General features: G+C 44.5%; 1 protein-coding gene across 2 annotated transcripts in view; it reads left to right on the forward strand.

Annotated features, from left to right (window-relative positions):
* The window catches only part of CCT6B (chaperonin containing TCP1 subunit 6B), a 42,573-nt gene that overhangs the window by 6,455 nt on the left and 15,352 nt on the right, over window positions 1–20,766 (forward strand). For both annotated transcript variants that reach the window (XM_062216392.1, XM_062216393.1), the window contains 4 exons: window positions 3,511–3,684; window positions 8,572–8,675; window positions 17,453–17,563; window positions 17,736–17,895. In XM_062216392.1, coding sequence (XP_062072376.1) covers window positions 3,511–3,684; window positions 8,572–8,675; window positions 17,453–17,563; window positions 17,736–17,895 — 549 coding nt within the window. The remainder of the gene's footprint in view (window positions 1–3,510; window positions 3,685–8,571; window positions 8,676–17,452; window positions 17,564–17,735; window positions 17,896–20,766) is intronic.

Genomic DNA, 20,766 nt, shown 5'->3' on the forward strand with positions numbered 1-20,766 from the left:
AGAGGGAGGGAGGGACAGAGAGCAAGATCTGCCATCTGCAGGTTCACTTCCCAAATGTCCACAACAGCCGGGGGTGGGCCAGGCTGGAGCCAGGAGCCAGGAGCTTCTTCCAGGTCTCCCACATGGGTGCAGGGGCCCAAGGACTTGAACCATCTTCTACTGCTTTTCCAGGTGTATTAGCAAGGAGCTGGATGGGAAGTGGAACAGCCAGGTCTCTAACTGGCACCCACATGGGATGCTGGCACCGTAGGTGACAGCTTTACCAGCTACACCACAATACCAATCCCTACCCCTAAATTTTTTTTTAAATATTTACTTGTTTGAAAGGCAGAACAACAACACACACAGAGGAATAGACACACCAATTTTTTTTTTCCATTACCTATTGATTTGGAAGGCAGAGTTACAGAGAGAGAAGAGAGGGCGAGTTCTTCCATCTGCTGGTTCACTCCCCAAATGGCTGGGCCAGGCTGGGCCAGGCTGAAGCCAGAAGCTTCATCTGGGTCTCCCATGTGGGTGGCAAGGGCCCTGATACTTGGGCCATCCTCCATTGCTTTTCCAGGCCATGATCAGGGAGCTGGATCAGAGATGGAGCAGTTGGGACATGAACAGTCGTTCATATGGGATGCCAGTGTCGCAAGTGGCAGCTTAACCAGCTACACCACTACTTCTACCCCAGAGAGAGATATATTCTATCAAATGATTCACTCCCTAAATAACCATAATAGCCAAGGCTGGGCCAGGCTGAAGCCAGGAGCCAGAAACTCCATCATGGTGTTTTGCATGGGGACAAAGGCTCAAGTACTTGGGGCATCTTCCACTGTCTTCCCAGGTGTGTTAGCAGTTCCTTGATTGGAACTGTGGCAGTCAGGAGCTAGCTCTTGAACCAGCACTTCTATATGGGTTGCCACTGTTGCAAGCAGCAGCTTAACCAGCTGTGCCACAATACTGGCCCAGTGTGTATTTCTTCCTTCATTCCTTTATTTTCTTTCTTTATAAAGATTTATTTATTTATTTATTTGAGATGCAGAGTTAGGGAGAGAGAGGGAGGGAGATACACAGAGAGAAGTCTTCCATCTGCTGGTTCATTCCTGAAATGGCTGCAACAGCCAGAGCTGGGCCAATCTAAAGCCAGGAGCCAGGAGATTCCTCCAGGTCCCCTATATGGGTGCAGGGGCCCAAGCACTTAGGCTGTCTTCCGCTGCTTTCCCAGTTCATCAGCAGAGAGCTGAATTGGAAATGGAGCAGCTGGGACTCAAACCAGTGCCCATATGGGATGCCTGCACTGCAGGTGGAGGCCCAACCCACTATGCCACAGTGACAGCCCCCAGTGTGTATTTGTTGAAAGCATGGGATTCTCATATATAATCATAATATTATAACTACATAAAGCAGAACACCAATGCTAACACATTCATACAGTACTGCTACACGATCTCCAGATTTATTCACACTTTACCACATGTCCCGCTGGTGTTCTTTATTGAAAATATGGGATCATGTGTTCAGTTTTCACATCCCTTTAGTCTCCTTTAAGTTAGAATTGTTCCTGAACTGCCTTTTGTGCCTGATGATATTGCTACTTTTAAGGAGTACAGGCCAGTTATTTCTTTTTCTTTTTTTTTTTTTTGGACAGGCAGAGTGGATAGTGAGAGAGAGAGAGAGAGACAGAGAGAAAGGTCTTCCTTTGCCGTTGGTTCACCCTCCAATGGCTGCTGTGGCCGGCGCGCTGCGGCCAGCACACCACGCTGATCCGATGGCAGGAGCCAGGTGCTTCTCCTGGTCTCCCATGTGGGTGCAGGGCCCAAGCACTTGGGCCATCCTCCACTGCACTCCTGGGCCACATCAGAGCGCTGGCCTGGAAGAGGGGCAACCGGGACAGAATCTGGTGCCCTGACCAGGACTAGAACCCGGTGTGCCAGGGCCGTAAGGCGGAGGATTAGCCTACTGAGCCATGGCGCCGGCCCTCTCTCTTTTTTTTTTTAAAGATTTATTTTATTTATTTGAAAGTCAGAGTTATAGAGAGGCAGAGAGAGAGAGAGAGAGAGAAAGAGAGAGAGAGAGGTCTTCTATCTGCTGGTTCACTCCCCAGATGGCTGCAATGGCCGGAGCTATGCCGATCCAAAGCCAGGAGCCAGGAGCTTCTTCCAGGTTTCCCACGTGGGTATAGGGGCCCAAGGACTTAGGCCATCTTCCACTGCTTTCCCAGGTGCATTAGCAGGAAGCTGATTGGAAGTGGAGCAGGCAGGACTCGAACTGGTGCCCATATGGGATGCTGGCACTGCAGGCCGTGGCTTTACCTGCTACACCATAGCACCAGCCCCTAGGCCAGTTATTTCATACAAAGTCCCTCGATTTGGATTTGTCTTGTTTCCTCACAGTTGAACTCAGGTGATTAGTTTCTGGCAAGAGTATCACAGAAGAGCTGTTGTGTTCTTCTAATGCGTGTATGAGGTACGTGATATCCATCTGTCCCAGTACTGTGAGGTTAACGTCGATCACTTGGTGAAGGTAGTATCTCTCTACCACTTTTCTCTCAACCAGTACTGATTCTTTGATTAAAAGAAATCTTTTGTACCCATTCAGAAGGGTACCACCCAACAATGTAGTTAAAAAGTTTTGGAATGGCCGGCACCGCGACTCAATGGGCTAATCCTCCGCCTGCAGCGCCGGCACACCAGGTTCTAGTCCCAGAAGGGGCGCCGGATTCTGTCCCAGTTGCTCCTCTTCCTGTCCAGCTCTCTGCTGTGGCCCGGGAAGGCAGTGGAGGATGGCCCAAGTGCTTGGGCCCTGCACCCACATGGGAGACCAGGATAAGCACCTGGCTCCTGGCTTTGGATCAATGCAGTGCGCCGGCCACAGCGGCCATTGTGGGTTGAAGCAACGGCAAAGGAAGACCTTTTTCTCTGTCTCTCTCTCTCACTATCCACTCTGCCTGTCAAAAAAAAAAAAAGTTTTGGAAATAAAATTTTTGTACTAGGGGCCGGTGCTGTGGCATAGTGGGTAAAGCTGCTGTATTCAGCACAGACATCCCATATGGGCATCAGTTCGAGAGCTGGCTGCTCTACTTCAGATCCAACTCCTAGCTATGGCCTGGAAAAGCAGTAGAAGATGGCCCAAGTGCCTGGGCCTGTGCACCTGTGTGGGAGACCTGGAAGAAATCCCTGGCTCCTGGCTTTAGATCAGCCCAGCTCTGGCCATTGTGGCCATTTGGGGAGTGAATCAGTGGATAGAAAATCTCTCTGTCTCGCTTTCTCTCTCTCTCTGCCTGCCTCTCCATAACTCTGCCTTTCAAATAAGTAAATGTTAAATAAAAAAATTTTTTTTGTACTAGACTTTCAACTTTCCTGTAAGCTTGATATTATTTCAGAAATGATTTTTATAAATTATATACATAACGAATATTTAGTGGCATTAGTATGGATAATGTTATTTTTGTACATACTTATCAATAGGAGAGGATAATTACTTCGCTATGGCTAACTTTATAATTTTATATTGGTGTAATAGGGTCTGCACCCTAGAATAATAGCTGAAGGCTTTGAAGCTGCCAAGAAAAAGGCCCTAGAAGTTTTGGAGAAACTTAAAGTAGGGAAGGAGATGAAAAGAGAAATCCTTTTAGATGTGGCTAGAACATCTCTGCGGACTAAAGTTCGTGCTGACCTGGCTGATGTGTTAACAAAGGTATGTGATTAAACTCTTGCATTTAGAATGAGTGTAGCCTAACACATGGAGATAGTCTTCTTTTTCCTATAGGATAACCAAGTACTGCTTGTGATTCTTTTGAACATAAAATAAGCCACAGAAGACAAACTTTTATGGGCCTACCATAGGCAAGAGTTGTTTGGTCAGAATATTTGTAATTCTTCAAAAGTGTCCTTAAACCTTCTTTTATGGGGCCGGCACTATGGCACAGTAGGTTAATCCTCCAACTTCAACGTTGACATCCCATGTGGGTGCCGGTTCTAGTCCCGGCTGCTCCTCTTCCGATCTAGCTCTCTGCTGTGGCCTAGGAAAGCAGTAGAAGATGGCCCAAGTCCTTGGACGCCTGCACCCACGTGGGAGACTGGGAAGAAACACCTGGCTCCTGGCTTTGGATCAGTGTAGCTCCGGCCGTTGTGGCCATTTGGGGAGTGAACCAATGGAAGGAAGATCGTCCCTCTCTTTCACTGTCTGTAACTCTACCTCTCAAATAAATAAAATAAATCTTAAAAAAAAAAAAAAAACTTCTTTTACATGACTGGAAAGTTGCCAGGGGTGTGGTTGCCTATGGAGCATGTCCTGTGGAAGCCCTTGGGTGGTATACTGGGTTCCTTAAACTAGAGCTTTGTTTTCATTATATTATAACATTCTAATTTATTTATTTGGGGGAAGAGAGAGAGAGGAGAGGGGAGGAGAGAGGAGAGGAGGGCATGGGAGGGGAGAGGAGGGGAGGGGACACATCCCATCTGCTGGCTCAGAGCCAGGAGCTAGGAACTCAATCCAGGACCCCTATGTGTGGCAGGAACTCAACCACTTGAGCTATCAGCTCTGTCTCCCAGGATCTGTAGCAGCAGGAGCTTGAGGCAAGTGTGGAACTAAGGAGCTCGAAAACGGGAGACAGGCACCTTGAATCTCTCTGGTTAGGACAGCCATTCTGTTTCAGAGCTATGGAAACAATGATCGTCTATCCAGCGGACTTTGTCTTATTCCCTATAAGGCTCCAGAACCATATGTTAGGCTACCTCAGGTAAATTTTTCTAACATATAGTGGTGTTTTCTTTTCCTTTTATCTTTTTTACTTATATAGTCAGCTTTTTCATACTATTTTTTTCTGAGCTAAACAATAAGAGATGCTATGCTTTATTTTTATAAATGTTTATTTTAATACATTTATGAATTTGAAAGGCAGAGATGGAAAGAGACAGAGAACTTGCATCCACTGTTTCACTCACAACAGCCATGACTGGGCCAGGCTGAAGCCAGGAGTCTAAAACTCAGTGTAGGTCTTGCACTTCAGCCATCACTTACTACCTCCCAGGATGTGCAGTAGCAGGATGCTGGACCAGAAGCAGAGCCAAGACTTGGCCTAGGGACTCCAATACAGGATGTGGGCATCCCAGGCAGCAGCTTACTGCTGTGCCAAATACCCACCCCTGTGCTCTGCTTCTTAAATGTATATTCTTGGGGGATATGTGGCATTATTAATGAGAAAAATCTTTTTTTATAGACACTCTCAGAACTGAGAGGTCTTTTTAAATTTTTTTTGACAGAGTTAGACAGAGACAGAGACAGAGAGAGAGAGAGAGAGAGAGAGAGAGAGAGAGAGAAAGGTCTTCCTTCCATTGTTTCATCCCCCAAATGGCCACCACGGCCGGAGCTGCGCTGATCAGAAGCCAGGAGCCAGGTGCTTCTCCTGGTCTCCCATGCAGGTGCAGGGCCCAAGCACTTGGGTCATCCTCCACTGCCTTCCTGGGCCACAGCAGAGCGCTGGACTGGGAGAGGAGCAACCAGGACTAGAACCCGGTGCCCATATGGGATGCTGGCGCTGCAGGCAGAGGATTAACCAAGTGAGCCATGGCACCGGCCTCCAATACAAATCTTTTTGGAATGTTAATTTTAGCTTATGATTTTTGGGGAAAGCATATTTTCCCACTGAAACAAACATTTATAGGGGGCTGGCATTGTTATACAGTGGGTTAAATTGCCACCTGATATGCCTGCATCCCATACGAGCACCAGTTTGAGTCCCTACTGTTCCACTTCCCATCTAAATAACTCTCTGCTAATGTGCGTGGGGAGGGCGTGAATGATGGCCCATGTGCTTGGGCCCTTGCCACCCATGTGGAAGACCAGGATGGAATTCCAGGCTCTTAGCCTTGGCATGGCCCAGATCTGGCTGTTGTGGAGTGAATTTGGGGAGTCAACCAATGGAAGATCTCTCTCTCTGTCTCTGTCTCTGTCTCTGTCTGTCTGTCCATCTCTGTCTCTGTTTCTCTCTCTCTCTGTCTCTCTCTCTCCCTGTGTGTGTGTGTCCTTCTCTTTCTCTGTAACTCTACCTTTCAAATAAAAAAAAGTCTTTAGGGGCTGGTGCTGTGGTATAGTAGGCTAAGCCTCTCCCTGCAGCACCGGCATCCCATATGAGCTCCAGTTTGTGTCCCAGCTGTTCCTCTTCTGAACCAGCTCTCTGCTGTGGCCTGGGAAAGCAGTAGAAGATGGCTCAAGTGCTTGGGCCCCTGCACCTGCGTGGGAGACCTGGAGGAAGCTCCTGGCTCCTGGCTATGAATCAGCCCAACTCCAGCCATTACGGCCATTTGGAGAGTGAGCTAGTGGATAAAAGATCTTTCTCTATGTCTCTCCCTCTGTCTGTAAATCTACCTCTCAAATAAATCAATAAAATCCTTTAACAAATAAAAACTTTAAATATATATATTAAGTATGTATGTGTATGTGAAATTTTAAAAAAAGATTTATTTATTTATTTGAAAATCAGAATTAGAGAGAAGGAGGGAGGAAGTGGGGGAGAGGGAGAGGGAGAGGGAGAAAGATACCTTCTATCTACTGGATCATTCTCCAAATGGCCACAACTACCTGAGCTGGGCCAATCTGAAGCCAGGAGCCAGGAGCTTCCTCTGGAAGTCTCCCACATGGGAGCAGAGGCCCAAGTAGTTGGGCCATCTTTTATGGTCTTTACAGGTGCATTTGCAGGGTGCTGGATCGGAAGTGGAGCAGCCGGGATTCAAACTGATAATCATATGGGTTATAGGCACTGCATTTGGAGGCTTATCCCTCTGTGCCACAGTGCTGGCCCCAATATTTCTTTCTTTTTCATTAAGTGTCCTTTGGTAGAAAAGTTTTGAGTAGGGGCTGGCGCTGTGGCACCGTAGGTTAATCCTCCACTGGCATCCCATATGGGCACCAGTTCTAGTCCCAGCTGCTCCTCTTCTGAACCAGCTCTCTCTATGGCCTGGGAAAGCGGTAGAAGATGGCCCAAGTGCTTGGGCCCCTGCTCCTGCGTGGGAAAAACTGGAGGAAGCTTCTGGCTCCTGGCTTCGGATCAGTGCAGCTGCAGCTGTTGTGGCCAACTGGGGAGTGAACCATTGGAAGACCTTTCCCTCTGTCTCTTCCTCTCACTGTCTGTAACTCTACCTTTCAAATAAATTAATAAAATCTTTTAAAAAAAAATAGAAGCAACCTCAAAATATTCTGTTTTTTTTTTTTTTTTAAAGACAAGTTTGAGTAGTATTCATATGGTAGGAAGAGCAGTAGCTTAGCGCTTAAAGAGACCTGAATTTGGAGCAGGCATTTGGCCTGGTTAAGATGCTGATTAGGATGCCTGCATCCCATATCAGAGTTGGCTGGGTTTGAATGCCACCTCCACCATTTTTTTTTAAATTTAAGATTTTATTTATTTGAAAAGCAGTGATATGGGGGGGGGGGAGGCAGAGAGAGAGAGAGAGAGAGAGAGAGAGAGAGAATATGAATCTTCCATCTGCTGGTTCACTCCCCAGGAGGCTACAATATCCGAGGCTGGGCCAGGCCAAAGCCAGGAGTTTCTTCTGGGTCTCCCATGCGGGTGCTGGGACCCAAGCACTTGGGTCATCTTCCCTGCTTTCCCAGGTGCATTAGCAGGGAGCTGGATCAGAAGCAGAACAGCTGGGACTTAGCCAGCTCCTCCTGCTCCACTCTTAATTCCAGCTTCCTGCTGGTGCACACCCTGGGAGGCAGCAGGCTATGGCTCAGATGGCTGGGTCCCTGTCATCTACACAGAAGAAATGGATTGAGTTCTTGGCTGCTGACTGCAGCCTGTCCCAGCCCCAGCCACTGTGGGCATTTGAGGAATGAGGCAGTGAATGGGAACTCTGCCTTCTTCTCATTTTTCCTTTGCCTCTCAAATAAATAAAATAAAATACTTTTTTTAATAGACTTGAATTCTAGTCTTGTCTCTACCATTAGCTGTTAGATCTTATTTTAAGACTGTAACTTCTTTTTTTAAAACTTATTAATTTAAAAAACTATTTATTTGCATCTGATTTGAAAGACAGAGAGACAGAGACAGAGAGATAGACAGAGATCCTTCATTTGCTAGATCACTCTACAAATGCCTGCAATGGTTGTGGCTAGGCCAGGCTGAAGCCAGGAGCCTGGAACTCCATTTGGGTCTCCCATGTGTGTGGCAAGGACCCAGGTATTTGAGCCATCAGCTGCTGCTTCCCAGGGTGTGCACTAGTAGGAAGCTGGATCAGAAGGAGAGTAGCTGGGACTCCAGCCAGGCACTCTGATATGGGATACAGGCGTCCCAAACACTAACTTAACCACTGCACCAAACACCCACCCCGTGACTTCTCAAGGACTCAGGTTTCCTTTTCAGTAAAATAGTGGGTTTAGACCTGATGACCTCTGAAGTTCCTCGGGATCTAAAGGCATCAGTTATTGTTAGTGTCCATAATGAACTGGAGCTAATTGGCCTTGCCCTGCGTTTTGAAGCCTGAAGTCCTGAACCCATTTAGTCTGGTGGTGATAGATTACTTAAAGCAGTGATTTCTTCTCGCAGTCCAAATAACATACTCTTCTCATCTGCTTCTCTTTCAGGCTGTGGTGGATTCCGTTTTGGCTATTAGAAGACCAGGTTACCCCATTGATCTCTTCATGATAGAAATCATGGAGATGAAGCACAAGTCAGAAACAGATACAAAGTAAATGACACATGCTTTGACAATATGCAGGCATTGGAATAGGTGGTTCTCTTAGGATACTCTTTCGTTAATTCCATTAGTTGCTTTTGTTTGACATCAGTGTATTCGTTTGACATATAATAATTGGGTACTCACCATGAGCCAGTCACTGTTTTAGGTGAGCAAAAACAGAATTTCCCTTTCAAGAAGCTTACATTTGTGATTAAATCGTAGTAAAAAAAACCCCATGTGTGATTTTATAGCGGTCAGAGAGGCCTTTCTAAGAAACTAGAGAGAAAAGAGGTCTTGGAAGAAATGAGGGAGCTAGCCCTGTGTATATCTGCTCGAAGCAGAAGGAAGGAGTTGCAAAGGTCTTGAGGCAGTAGGTTCCAGTGTGCCTGGAGCAGCGAGAGAAAAAAGGAGTAAGACCTGAGGTCAGGGAGGTCAGAGGGACCAGATGATGTATGTTGTAGATTTTGGATTTAACTGTTTTAAAATTGTTGTATTATGGGGGCTGGTGCCATGATGTAGTAGGTTAAGCCTCCGCCTGTGGTGCTGGTTCGAGTCCTGGATACTGTACTTCCTATCCAGCTCCCTGCTAATGGCCTGGGGAAGCAGTGGAGAATAGCCCAAGTCCTTGGGCCCCTGCACCCACGTGGGAGACCTGGAAGAAGCTCCTGGCTCCTGGCTTCAGATCAGCCCAGCTCTGGCTGTTGTGGCCATTTGGGGCGTGAGCCAGCAGATGGAAGACCTCTATTTCTGTCTCTTCCTCTGTAAGCCTGTCTCTCAAGTAAATAAATAAATATTAAAAAATTCTTGTATTGCAGAAAATCCCAAACATACATAAATATTGAGAAATAGAATAGGGAACTTTTACATACCTGTTACTTTATCAATTTTTAATATATGGGCTTTTATATCCTTTCTTCTTCCTCTTCCAAACATTGATTATTTTAAAGCACATTCAGATGAAATGTTTTACCTATAAATACTTTATTATCTATAAACAGACATACTAGCTTACCTCTCTTTTACCTAATATAGCCACAAAACATTATATCTAAAAATCAATAACTTATGAAAACCATCATATGTCTAATTCATATCCCAGTTTTAACGATTGACTCTTTTTTCAGTTTTACTTGGATTAGGAACCAAACATGAGCTACATATTATACTTGTTTGATATCCCTTTTTTTAAAAGAAAGATTTATTTATTTAAAAGGCAGAGAGATGGGGGGCTTGAGGGGTGGGGAGAGGGAGAGAGAGAGTGCGAGCGAGCGAATCTTCCATCTGCTGAGTCACTCCTCAAATGCCCACATCAGTTGGGGTAGGCCAAGCTGAAGCCAGGAGCCAGGAATTCCATCCTGATCTCCCACATGGGTGGTAGGAACCCAAGTACTTGGGCCATTATGTGCTGCCCCTCCTGCACATTAGCAGGAAGCTAGACCAGAAGCATGAAATAGTCAGGACTTGAACAGGCACTGTGATATGGGATGCAGGTGTCCCAGGCAACAGCTTAACCTGCTGCACCCAAGGTCCACTCTACTGGTTGATACCGTTTTTTTTTTTTCTTAAAAATTTTATTTATTTGAAAGGCAGAGTTATAGAGAGAAAGGGAGAGCAGAGAGAGATCTTCCATCTGCTGTGTCATTCCTCAAATGCCAGGGCTGGGCCAGGCTGAGACCAGGAGCCAGGAACTCCATTTGGGTCTCCCATGTGAGTGGCAAGGGCCCAAGCACTTGGGCCTTTTTCTGTTGCTTTTTCAGGTACACTAGCAGGGAGCTCGATTGGAAGTGGAGCTGCCAGGACTCAAACCAGAGCTCATATGAGATCCTGACATCCCAGGAAGTGGCCCAACCTGCTGAGCTACAACACTGGCCCCAATTGGTTAATATCTTTTATGTCTCTGATAATTTGCATGTTCTCTGTTACTCTTCTTATTATTTTTGACAGGCAGAGTTAGAAAGTGAGAGAGAGAGACAGAGAGAAAGGTCTTCCTTCCATTGGTTCACCCCCCAAATGGCCACTGTGGCTGGTGCGCTGCAGCCTGTGTGCTGTGCCGATCCAAAGCCAGGAGCCAGGTGTTTCCTCTTGGTCTCCTATGTGGGTGTAGGGCCCAAGCACTTGGGCCATCCTCCACTGCCTTCCCGGGCCACAGCAGAGAGCTGGACTGGAAGAGGAGCAACCGGGACAGAATCCGGTGCCCCAGCTGGGACTAGAACCCGGGGTGCCAGCGCCACAGGCGGAGGATTAGCCAAGTGAGCCATGGCGCCAGCCATCTTATTATTTTTCATTATGTTAATTTTTTTGAAGAAGTCTGATTGTCTTGAACAGCTTTTATGAGAAATTTTTTTATTAATTTTGCAATTTTCTTAATGGTTATGGGATGAGTTATGTTTTCCACTTATTTTTTGATATCCAGTAATTTGTCCATTTTATCTAAATCTTCAACATTTTGGCATAAAATATTAATAAATATCCTTTTTTTGGCATAAAATGTTCATAATCTGCAGAATCTATAGTGATGTCCCTCCCATTTTTCTTATTGTTATTTATGCCTTTCATTCTTTTTATGTTAAATTTTATTTATTTATTTGAGAGGCAGAGAGAGATAAAGTTTGAGAGAGAGAGAGAGAGAGACATGCTGACATTTGCTGTTTACTCCCCAAATGCCCTTGGTGGCCGGGTGGGGGAGGGTGAGGCAGGGCCAAAACCGAAGACACAGAAACACAGTTCAGGTCTCTGGTGGCAGGAACTCAATTATCTGAGCCATCACTGTTGCCTCCCAGGGTCTTCACTGGCAGGAAGCTGGAATGAGGGTGAAGGTGGGATTTGAACTCACTCTGATAGTGGGGTTAGGAGTCCCAAACAGGATCTTAACTGCTGCACCAAATGTTCACCCTCCTCCCATATACTTCAAATCATCTATAGATTACTTATCATACCTAATACAATGTTAATGCTCTGGGAACACCCAGAGTTGTTAGCCTGTATTGTTTAGAGAATAATGACAAGAAAAAACCCTATACATATTCAGTTTAGGCATAATATTTTTTCAAATATTTTAAATCAGTGGTTGATTGAATCCATGAATTCAAAACCTGCAGGTATGGAGGGCAACCATACTAAGTTTTTTCATGTACATATATACTTATAAAAAAGTTAACTTATAGGGGCTAGTGTTGTTGCACAGAGGGTTAGGCTGCCACCTGCAATACTGGTATCCCATATAGAGTGCTGGTTCAAGATCTGGCTGTTCTGCTTCTGATCTAGCTCTATGCTAATGCACCTGGGAAGGCAGCAGAAGATGACCCTTGGGCCCTTGCCACCCATGTGGGAGACCTGGATGGAATTCCAAGCTCCTGGCTTTGGCCTGGCTCAGCCCTATTTGTGCAGGCTGTTTGGGAAGTGAACCCCAGAGTGTGGAAGATTTCTCTGTTCCTCCCTCTGTCTCTATCATTATGCATTTCAAAGAAATAAAATCAAATCTTTTAAACAATTTTAACATAAATTAGGTGCAATAAGAGACTAGCAATAATAACTAATGATGAAATGAAACAATTATAATTATTATAATACAAGTTCTGTCTGAAAATATCTTCCGGCAATGATATGATGCCCACATAATGGACTGAAGTGAGGTGAATGATGCAGACGTTGTGACGTAGTGTTCGGCTGCCAGTGACCTGATGACAGGTCAGGAGGAGGTCACCTGTTTCAGGTGCGCCTTGATCACCCGGCCACAAAGATGCTGACGATGTTGATGGTTGGGATCCGTGGTAGTTAGAAATGTTTTTGTCAGATCTTTTTGGAGTAACATTGTAATCAGAAGTTGTTGTCTTTTTTTTTTTTTTTTAACTGATCAAAGTATTATCACATAGGTTGTGATCCTTCACTGATCCCACGGGTAATTTTAATGCTGTCTTTCCATCTGAGGACTATATTCCGTAATTTTCTCCTTTAATGTCCGTGCAATTCAAACTTCAGTAACAGTCCATGTTGCTGGTTCTGCTTTAGTCTCTTCTTTTTCATCTTAATCCTCCCCTGAGGATGACTCAACGACTTCTTCCAGTTCCTCATTTGTTAACACTTCTTGATGATTGCTAGTGAGTCACTGAGACCATGGGTAACTGAAAACACGGAGAGCGAAACAGTGGATAAGGAAGGACGCCTGTACTTGTCTTCTGCCTAAGACTCATCCTGTAGATCCTTCAGTGATAGTTTGCGGGAGGCATACTTAAGGTTTCCATTTGCCTGAAAATGCCTTTCTTTTCATCTTTATTCTTTGGTATTTTCATTGTGTATAGAACTAAGTTGGCAGTTATAGATGGTTTATAGATGGTTTCTGAGTTGGGATTCAACTTTTTTTTTTCTTTAGGATGGTGTGAAAGTTATATGTGTCCAGTAGAAACTGGACTTTGAATTTTGAACTTTTCCTAGGCTATTAATATGTAGTACACTATTCTCACATGCATTTGGGAAGCAGGAGTGGGCCAGACTGAAGTTGGTACTCCAGCCAGGTCTCCAGCACGGGTGGTAGGGGCCCAAGCACTTGGACTATTTTCTGCTGCTTTCCCATGTACACTAGCAGGGAGCTGGATAGGAAGTGTACCACCTGGGACTTGAACATGTGCTCCAATATGAGATGCTGGCATCAAAGCATCAGCTTAACCCACTGTGCCACAAGGCCAGACTTGAGTAATTTGAATTTCTACAGCATAAATTAGTGTTACTTGTTTTTTTTTTTGACAGGCAGAGTGGACAGTGAGAGAGATAGACAGAGAGAAAGGTCTTCCTTTTGCCGTTGGTTCACCCTTCAATGGCCACCGCGGCCAGCGTGCTGCGGCTGGCGCACCGCGCTGAGCCAATGGCAGGAGCCAGGTGCTTCTTCTGGTCTCCCATGGGGTGCAGGGCCCAAGGGCTTGGGCCATCCTCCACTGCACTCCCTGGCCACAGCAGAGAGCTGGCCTGGAAGAGGGGCAACCGGGACAGAATCCGGTGCCCTGACCGGGACTAGAACCTGGTGTGCCGGCGCCACTAGGCGGAGGATTAGCCTATTGAGCTGCGGCACCGGCCTTATTTTGTATTTTTATAAGTGGAATCATAAAGTAGGTACTCTTTCGTGTCTATTTTAATTCAGTATTGTTAGTCTGATTCATACATGTTATTCTGTGCATCAGCACGTTATTTATTCTCATTGCTATTTAGCAGTGTGTGTGTGTGTGTGTGTTAACATTGCACAGTGTGGGGAGGTGTTTGGTGTAATGGTTAAGTCACTGCTCAGGATGCCCACATCACATATATGGGTGCCTGGATTACAGTACTACCTCCACTCCCTATTCCATCTTCTTACTAATGTGTACCTTGGGAGGCAGACAGTAATGGCTCCCACGTGGGAGACCTGAGGCCTGGATTGGGTTAGCAGCACCTGGGTTTGGCCACCAATTGGGTAACATTGAGGGCATCCAGGGATTAAAGCAGCCTATGGAGAGCTCCCTGTCCATCTCCCTGTTTCTCTGCTTCTCTAAAACTTTTTAAAATTGCACAATTTATTTCCAAATTTCCCATGTGGGTAATGTTGCTATAAACATTATAACATCCTTTAATTAGATATGTGGATGCATGTCTGTTGCTCCTTTGAATTTTTTAAAAAGATTTATTTATTTATTTATTTGAAGAGGAGAGACAGAGAGGGAGGGAGGTTGAGATCTTCCATCTGCTGATTCACTCCCCAAATGGTTGCAATGGCCAGGGCTAGTCCAGGCCAACGTGGGGAGCCTGGAGCTTCATCTGGGTCTGCCACAAGGGTGGCAGGGATCCAAGTACTTGGTTCATCTTCTGCTACCGTCTGGGGTGCATTAGCAGGGAGCTGGATCAGAAGCGGGGCAACTGGGCCCTCAATTGGCGTTCTGATACAGGATGCTGGCATTGCAGGCTCAGCCCGCTGCTCCACAGTGCCAGCCCCTTCCCTTGAAGTTTTACTGTCTCTGTGTGTATGTATGGGTGGATGCCTTTACTTACTTACTCACAGAACTTCTGTCTGATTCTTTCTTAAATCTGCTACGTCACTTTTTATGGTTTCTTTTCCTCTGCACATCTTTCCAAACTTGCCTCTTAAACATAGAGTTCATACCTGATCATAACAATATCTGAAGTTTTGGCTTGTATGTTCCTGGTGTTGTATTTTCCTGGTTCGGCTCATCATGCCTTGTTTTCATGTCTGTGCTTGAGAAAAGTGTGGGAGGATTTGAGACCCAGGGTAAAGGAGCCTTTCTGCAGAGAGGGTTTGCCTTTGATGCTGCAAGGAGTCCAGGGACCACTCTAAATTCAACTTAAAGCTTGAGGTTTTCTTTAAAATATCCTTTCCATACAAATTACGACTACAGGTCCACATGAGGGATGATAATTTCTAGTTCATCCTTCTGGATAGCCCTGAATATGTAGCCCTTTGGGGCTTGAGCTTAATGTGGAAAAGGTTTCTCATCAGACACTCCACCTTGGAGGAGCCCTGGCCTTTTAATTTTGTCCCTTTCTCATTGTGAATTCATTGAAACCCAAGTTCAGATTTACCTCGGCTCTCTATTTACCTATTTGGAGTTCCTGTATTATTTTCAGTTTTTGTCTAGTAAGTCTTTCCTGTCTTATAGCCCTCCGATGTTAAGGTTTCTTGTTTTTAACCCAGTGTTTTCAGTTGATTTTGGTAGTAGTTTTGGTCCAAATGAGCCTTCCAGATGGTAACAGTTCTTGTTTTAAATTTCAGAAGGCTGTGTGCGATGTGTGGAGAATACACTGTAGAGCAGGTTGGGAGGTAGGAGAAGACAGAGAGGAAAGAGGAGACTGGTTAGGAAAATGTTCTCTTAGTCCAGCTGGGAAATGAAAATGGCTTAGATCAGGGTATATTTCGAAGGAAGTAGAGATAGGATTCGACTTGGAACGCGACTGACACAGAGGAGTCAAGGCTGTCTCGGGATTTGCATGATCAGCAGGAAAGGTAGAGCTGCCCCATCTTAGGATGGTGGAGACCAGGAGGAACGAGCCGGGAAATCAGCCAGAAGCTGAGTCTGGGAAATATTGTGTTTAGCTGTCTATGTGGCATGCATGTGGAGATGTTCGGGGGGGAGGTGGAGAGGCCTGTCTGGAGTACGGAATAGGGATCTGGACTGGAAAGGCTTCTGTCAGAGTCCTCAGTGTATGGATGACTGAAAGCCACAAAGCTTGCTGAGATCATCTGGGAAGTGAATATAGATGGGGAAAAGACTAAGTGAGGATTGAGCATGGGGAGTTCCAATGTTGAGAGTCTGAGAAGATAAGAGTGGTTCATGGGGTCGACGCTGTGGCGTAGCAGGTAAAGCCGCCACCTGCAGTGCCGGCATCCCATACGGATGCTGGTTCAAGTCCTGGCTGCTCCACTTCTGATCCAGCTCTCTGCTATGGCCTGGAAAAGTAGTAGAAGATGGCCAAAGTGCTTGGGCCCCTGCACCTGCGTGGGAGACCTGGAGGAGGCTCCTGATTCCTGGCTTCGAATTGGTGCAGTTCTGGCAGTTGTAGCCAACTGGGGAGTGAACCAGCGGATGGAGGACCTCTCTCTCTCTCTCTGCCTCTCTTTCTCTCTCTGTGTAATTCTGACTTTCAAATAAATAAATAAATCTTAAAAAAAAAGAGAGAGAGAGAATGGTTCCTCAAAGGAGACTGGAAAGGACAGGTCAGTGGGGTAGGAAAGCCAAGAGAGGGCAGTGCCCCAGAATCCAGAGAAGGAAATGTTCTGAGAAAGAGAAAGATCGCTGGTGTCATAGCTGCCGAGAGTTGGAGTGCACTGCTGTGAGCTGACAGTTGATCATTATATTTGGAAAGCAACTGGTTTTTCAGTGGCTTTAATGAGCACTGATTCAGTAAAGAGGTGGAGGTGAAAGTCAGATTGAAGGTGGGCTCAAGCGAGGACTGTAAGGGAAGTAGTGAGAATGCAAAGGTAGACATCCTAGATGAATTTAGTGGGGGTAGTGAGTGGGCAATGTGTGTTTTTTCAGTGAAGCAAGGTCACTTACTGCGAATGAGGATGGAGGGAAAACGAAAGAGGCTTGAATAGTCAAGAATATTAAGCATACATCTTTCTTGTCCTGGAATATGGTCATATTCAGTTAGCTGGAATAGTCTCGTTATCTTAAAAATTGAAAAATTCCTTACCATTTTTGTTGTACTATTTAAAAAATAATTTTATTTAATGTATAACATACTAGTTTAAAGCAATTCATAAGTGGAAATACCATCCTCTAATGTAAATGATTTTTATAAAGTTACAAAAATATTTACTTTTGTAAGAATATTTGGAGAACAGAACTCCCCCCTGCCCCATTTCTACCTTAAGCATTATCCTGTAAGTATTTTTTTATGTTGTTACGTAGTTTTCATGACTATAAAATGGTTGGGTCATTATTTGCTTAAGAATTCTCTTTTGTTGGACATTTAGATGAACAATTTTTCATTGTTTCATATAATTATTTTGAACACATGTTCCTAAGAAGCTTGTTGTGTGCCTACTTTTCATTACTTGATTAGCCATATCGTATATTTGAGCTGCATAACTTAGACAATAATTTTGGCGTGACTTTTTATTGTGACTCCACAGTGGCAGTAGGTTCTGCTGCCTAATTCTACTAATTACATGTTAGATTTCAGATTGGTGCGAGGAAACATTGTGTGCCTGGCAGTTTTGTTACAACTTGAAAAGTAGAATTCTAATTTTATACCACATTTTAGAGTGTATATTCTAAGTAAGACTCATTATGTGCTTTTAATAGGTTGATCAGAGGCTTAGTTTTGGACCATGGTGCCCGTCATCCAGATATGAAGAAACGAGTAGAAGATGCATTTATCCTTACTTGCAATGTATCACTAGAATATGAGAAAACGTATGTGTCAGTTTCTCCTCCTAACTTTTGAAATTGTGTTTTCTATATGTATTTTGTAATCTCTTTCTTCCCTCCCAAGTGTTGTTTGGTGTAGAGTCCTTCTGCCTTTTCCCCTCATCCCTCCCCCTCCCCTGTCCTGCCTTAACTGACTTGTTTTTTATTAACCTTTCAGAGAAGTGAACTCTGGTTTCTTTTATAAGACTGCAGAAGAAAAAGAAAAATTGGTAAAAGCTGAAAGAAAGTTTATTGAAGACAGGGTACAAAAGATCATAGACCTGAAAGACAAAGTCTGTGATAAGTTCAATAAAGGATTTGTTGTTATTAATCAAAAGGTGAGAAAGAAAGTAGAGATTATAATTATTTGCAAGTGTTTTTTTAATATTTCTCAAAAGGTGGTCTGTGGACCTGTAAGAGTTCCTAAGACCCTTTTGGGAAGTCTGAGGCCAAAACTGTTTTTTTCATCAGCATCATTATCATGATGCCTTTTGTATGGCGTTGCCATTTGCAGTAATGGTGCAAAGGCAATGAGAGGTCAAACTGCTGGCACCTCAGTGCAATCAAAACAATAGCACCAAACTGTATTAGTAGGCATCATGTTCTTTTAACATAAAAATTTTATTTATTTATTTTCATTTGAAAGACAGAGGCAGACAGGGAGAGAGTTTCCATCTCCCCAAATGCCTACAACCATTAGGGTTAGACCAGGCTGAAGCCAGGACCCTGGAACTCAATTCAAGTCTCCCATGCAGATGGCAGGAACCCAAGTACTCGAGCCATCACCTGCTGCCTCCCAGGCTGCACGTTAGCTGGAAGAGGAAGTGGGACTCCATTCAGGCATTTGTGGGATGGCAGTGGCCCCAGCTGCATCTTAACCGCTGAGCCATACACCCGCCGCAGTCTGTCTCATTCTTTATTGCCACACCACCAGAGACTTTCCGTGAATTAAACAGAGAGAAGAGATAGAGATAGAGATAGAGATAGAGACAGAGACAGAGAGAGAGAGAGTTGCAGTTTTATTTAAGAATGTATTGATGGAGTGGTAATTTTATTAATTTTTGGTTCTTAAATAAAGCCTTTACAATTTTTGTGTGGGGGCTGGTGCTGTGGTGCGGAGTTAAAGCCATGGCCTGCAGCACCAGCATCCCATATGGGCGCTGGTTCAAGTCTGGCTGTTTTACTTCTGATCCAGCTCTCTGCTAATGCACCTGGGAAAGCAGGGGAGGATGGCCCAAATCCTTGGGCCCCTGCACCCACGTGGGAGACCTAGAAAAAACTCCTGGCTCCTGGCTGTGATCTGGCCTAGCCCAGGTTGTTGCAGCTATTTGGAGAATGAATCAGCAGATAGATGATCTCTCTCTGTCTTTCCTCTCTCTGTGTAATTCTTTCAAACAAATAAATAAATCTTTAAAAAAATTTTTGTGTGATGAAATATGAAGTATGTACAAAGCCCTTCTGCTACATGCCAAAATAGGACAATTGTCTCATGTAATTGAGTTTTGAGCTATACTAGCCACTTCTTTCATGGAAAGCCATTTTTACTTAAAAAAGAATGACTGCCTGGCAAAGCATAGTTATTTAGATTTGGGTATCTGGTGTGTCTTCTCAAAAATGAATGAAGCAATCCTGTCACTTCAGGGAAAACTATTGATGGTACTTGTTGCCACTGGCAACTTTTGGGCTTTCAAACACAAAAATTAGAATTTCAGAAAACTGACATCTGCTACAGTGAGCATGACAGCTTTCCAATACTTCAGACTTTTCTGATAGTGATAAAATTAACAAATGTAGGTTTTCTAAATATTGTATAACCATGAACTGTATTAACGTTTGGAAGTGTTACTTAATTCAGTGAGCTAATCTTTTCTAAATATCTAAGAAATGGGTGGGTTAGCCATTTTAACAAAATCACTCAAGGGTAAAGTGCAACACAGGGCTGACATTGTGTTGTTGCGGATTAAACCTCCTCCTGCAACAACGGCATCCCACATTGGAATGCCAGTTTCAGTCCCAGCTCCTCTGCTTCCAATCCAGCTTCCTGCTAAAGCTCAAATGCTTGGGCCCCTGCCACCTTCAGTGTGTGGGAGACCCAGATGGACTTCCAGGCTCCTGGCTTCAGCCTGGCCTAGCTCTCGTTGTGAGAATTTGGGGAGTGAACCAGCAGATGAAAAATATTTCCTCTCCTTCTTTCTCTTTCATTTTTTCAAGCAGATGGAAATAAACATGAAAAAATAGTTCAAAAGAGAGCAGATTTTAAAATGAGAGAATATGAAAAGTTCATTGATACAGTTCCACATTCCACATTGAAACTAACCTTTTAAAAACTATTACTTGTTGCATTTTGGATATATGTAGTATCAAAGAATATCTGCAGTTATCTAAAATAAAACTATTTAAATATTCCTTCCTTTCCAATACTTAACTGAGGGAGGTCAGATTCTCTTCATTTACTTGAGCCACCACATTGAATGCAAATGCAGACATGAGATTCTATTTTGTTTCCTGCTATGATAGACATTAACGAGGTTTGCAGAAATGTAAACAATGATATCATTCTCATTATATATTTTTTTGTTTTGGAAAATATCATAAATTTTCATTTATAAATATCACTTATATTATCACAAATGGGCTCATTATTTAAAGTAGGTTAATAACTATTTAAGGTTTCTCAGTTTTAATTAATTAATTAATTAATTTATTTATTTTTTGACAGGCAGAGTGGACAGTGAGAGACAGAGAGAAAGGTCTTCCTTTTGCCGTTGGTTCACCCTCCAATGGCCGCCGCGGTAGGCGCGCTGCGGCCGGCGCACTGCGCTGATCCGATGGCAGGAGCCAGGTGCTTCTCCTGGTCTCCCATGGGGTGCAGGGCCCAAGCACTTGGGCCATCCTCCACTGCACTCCCGGGCCACATCAGAGAGCTGGCCTGGAAGAGGGGCAACCGGGACAGGATCGGTGCCCCGACCGGGACTAGAACCTGGTGTGCTGGTGCCGCAAGGCGGAGGATTAGCCTAGTGAGCTGTGGCGCCGGCCACTCAGTTTTAATTTATAACATGATAATTATTATAGCTCCAGCTCACATAAAGAAAAGCTCACTGAGTTCTTAATACTTCTTAAGAGTATGAGGCAGTCTAAGAGTGAGAAATACTAGTTTGGAACATGTTTATGGGGCAGACGTTGTGGCAAAGTGGGATAAAGTGCTGCTT

This window comes from Lepus europaeus, chromosome 18 (assembly GCF_033115175.1).
Source record: "Lepus europaeus isolate LE1 chromosome 18, mLepTim1.pri, whole genome shotgun sequence".
Classification (NCBI taxonomy): Eukaryota; Metazoa; Chordata; class Mammalia; order Lagomorpha; family Leporidae; genus Lepus; species Lepus europaeus.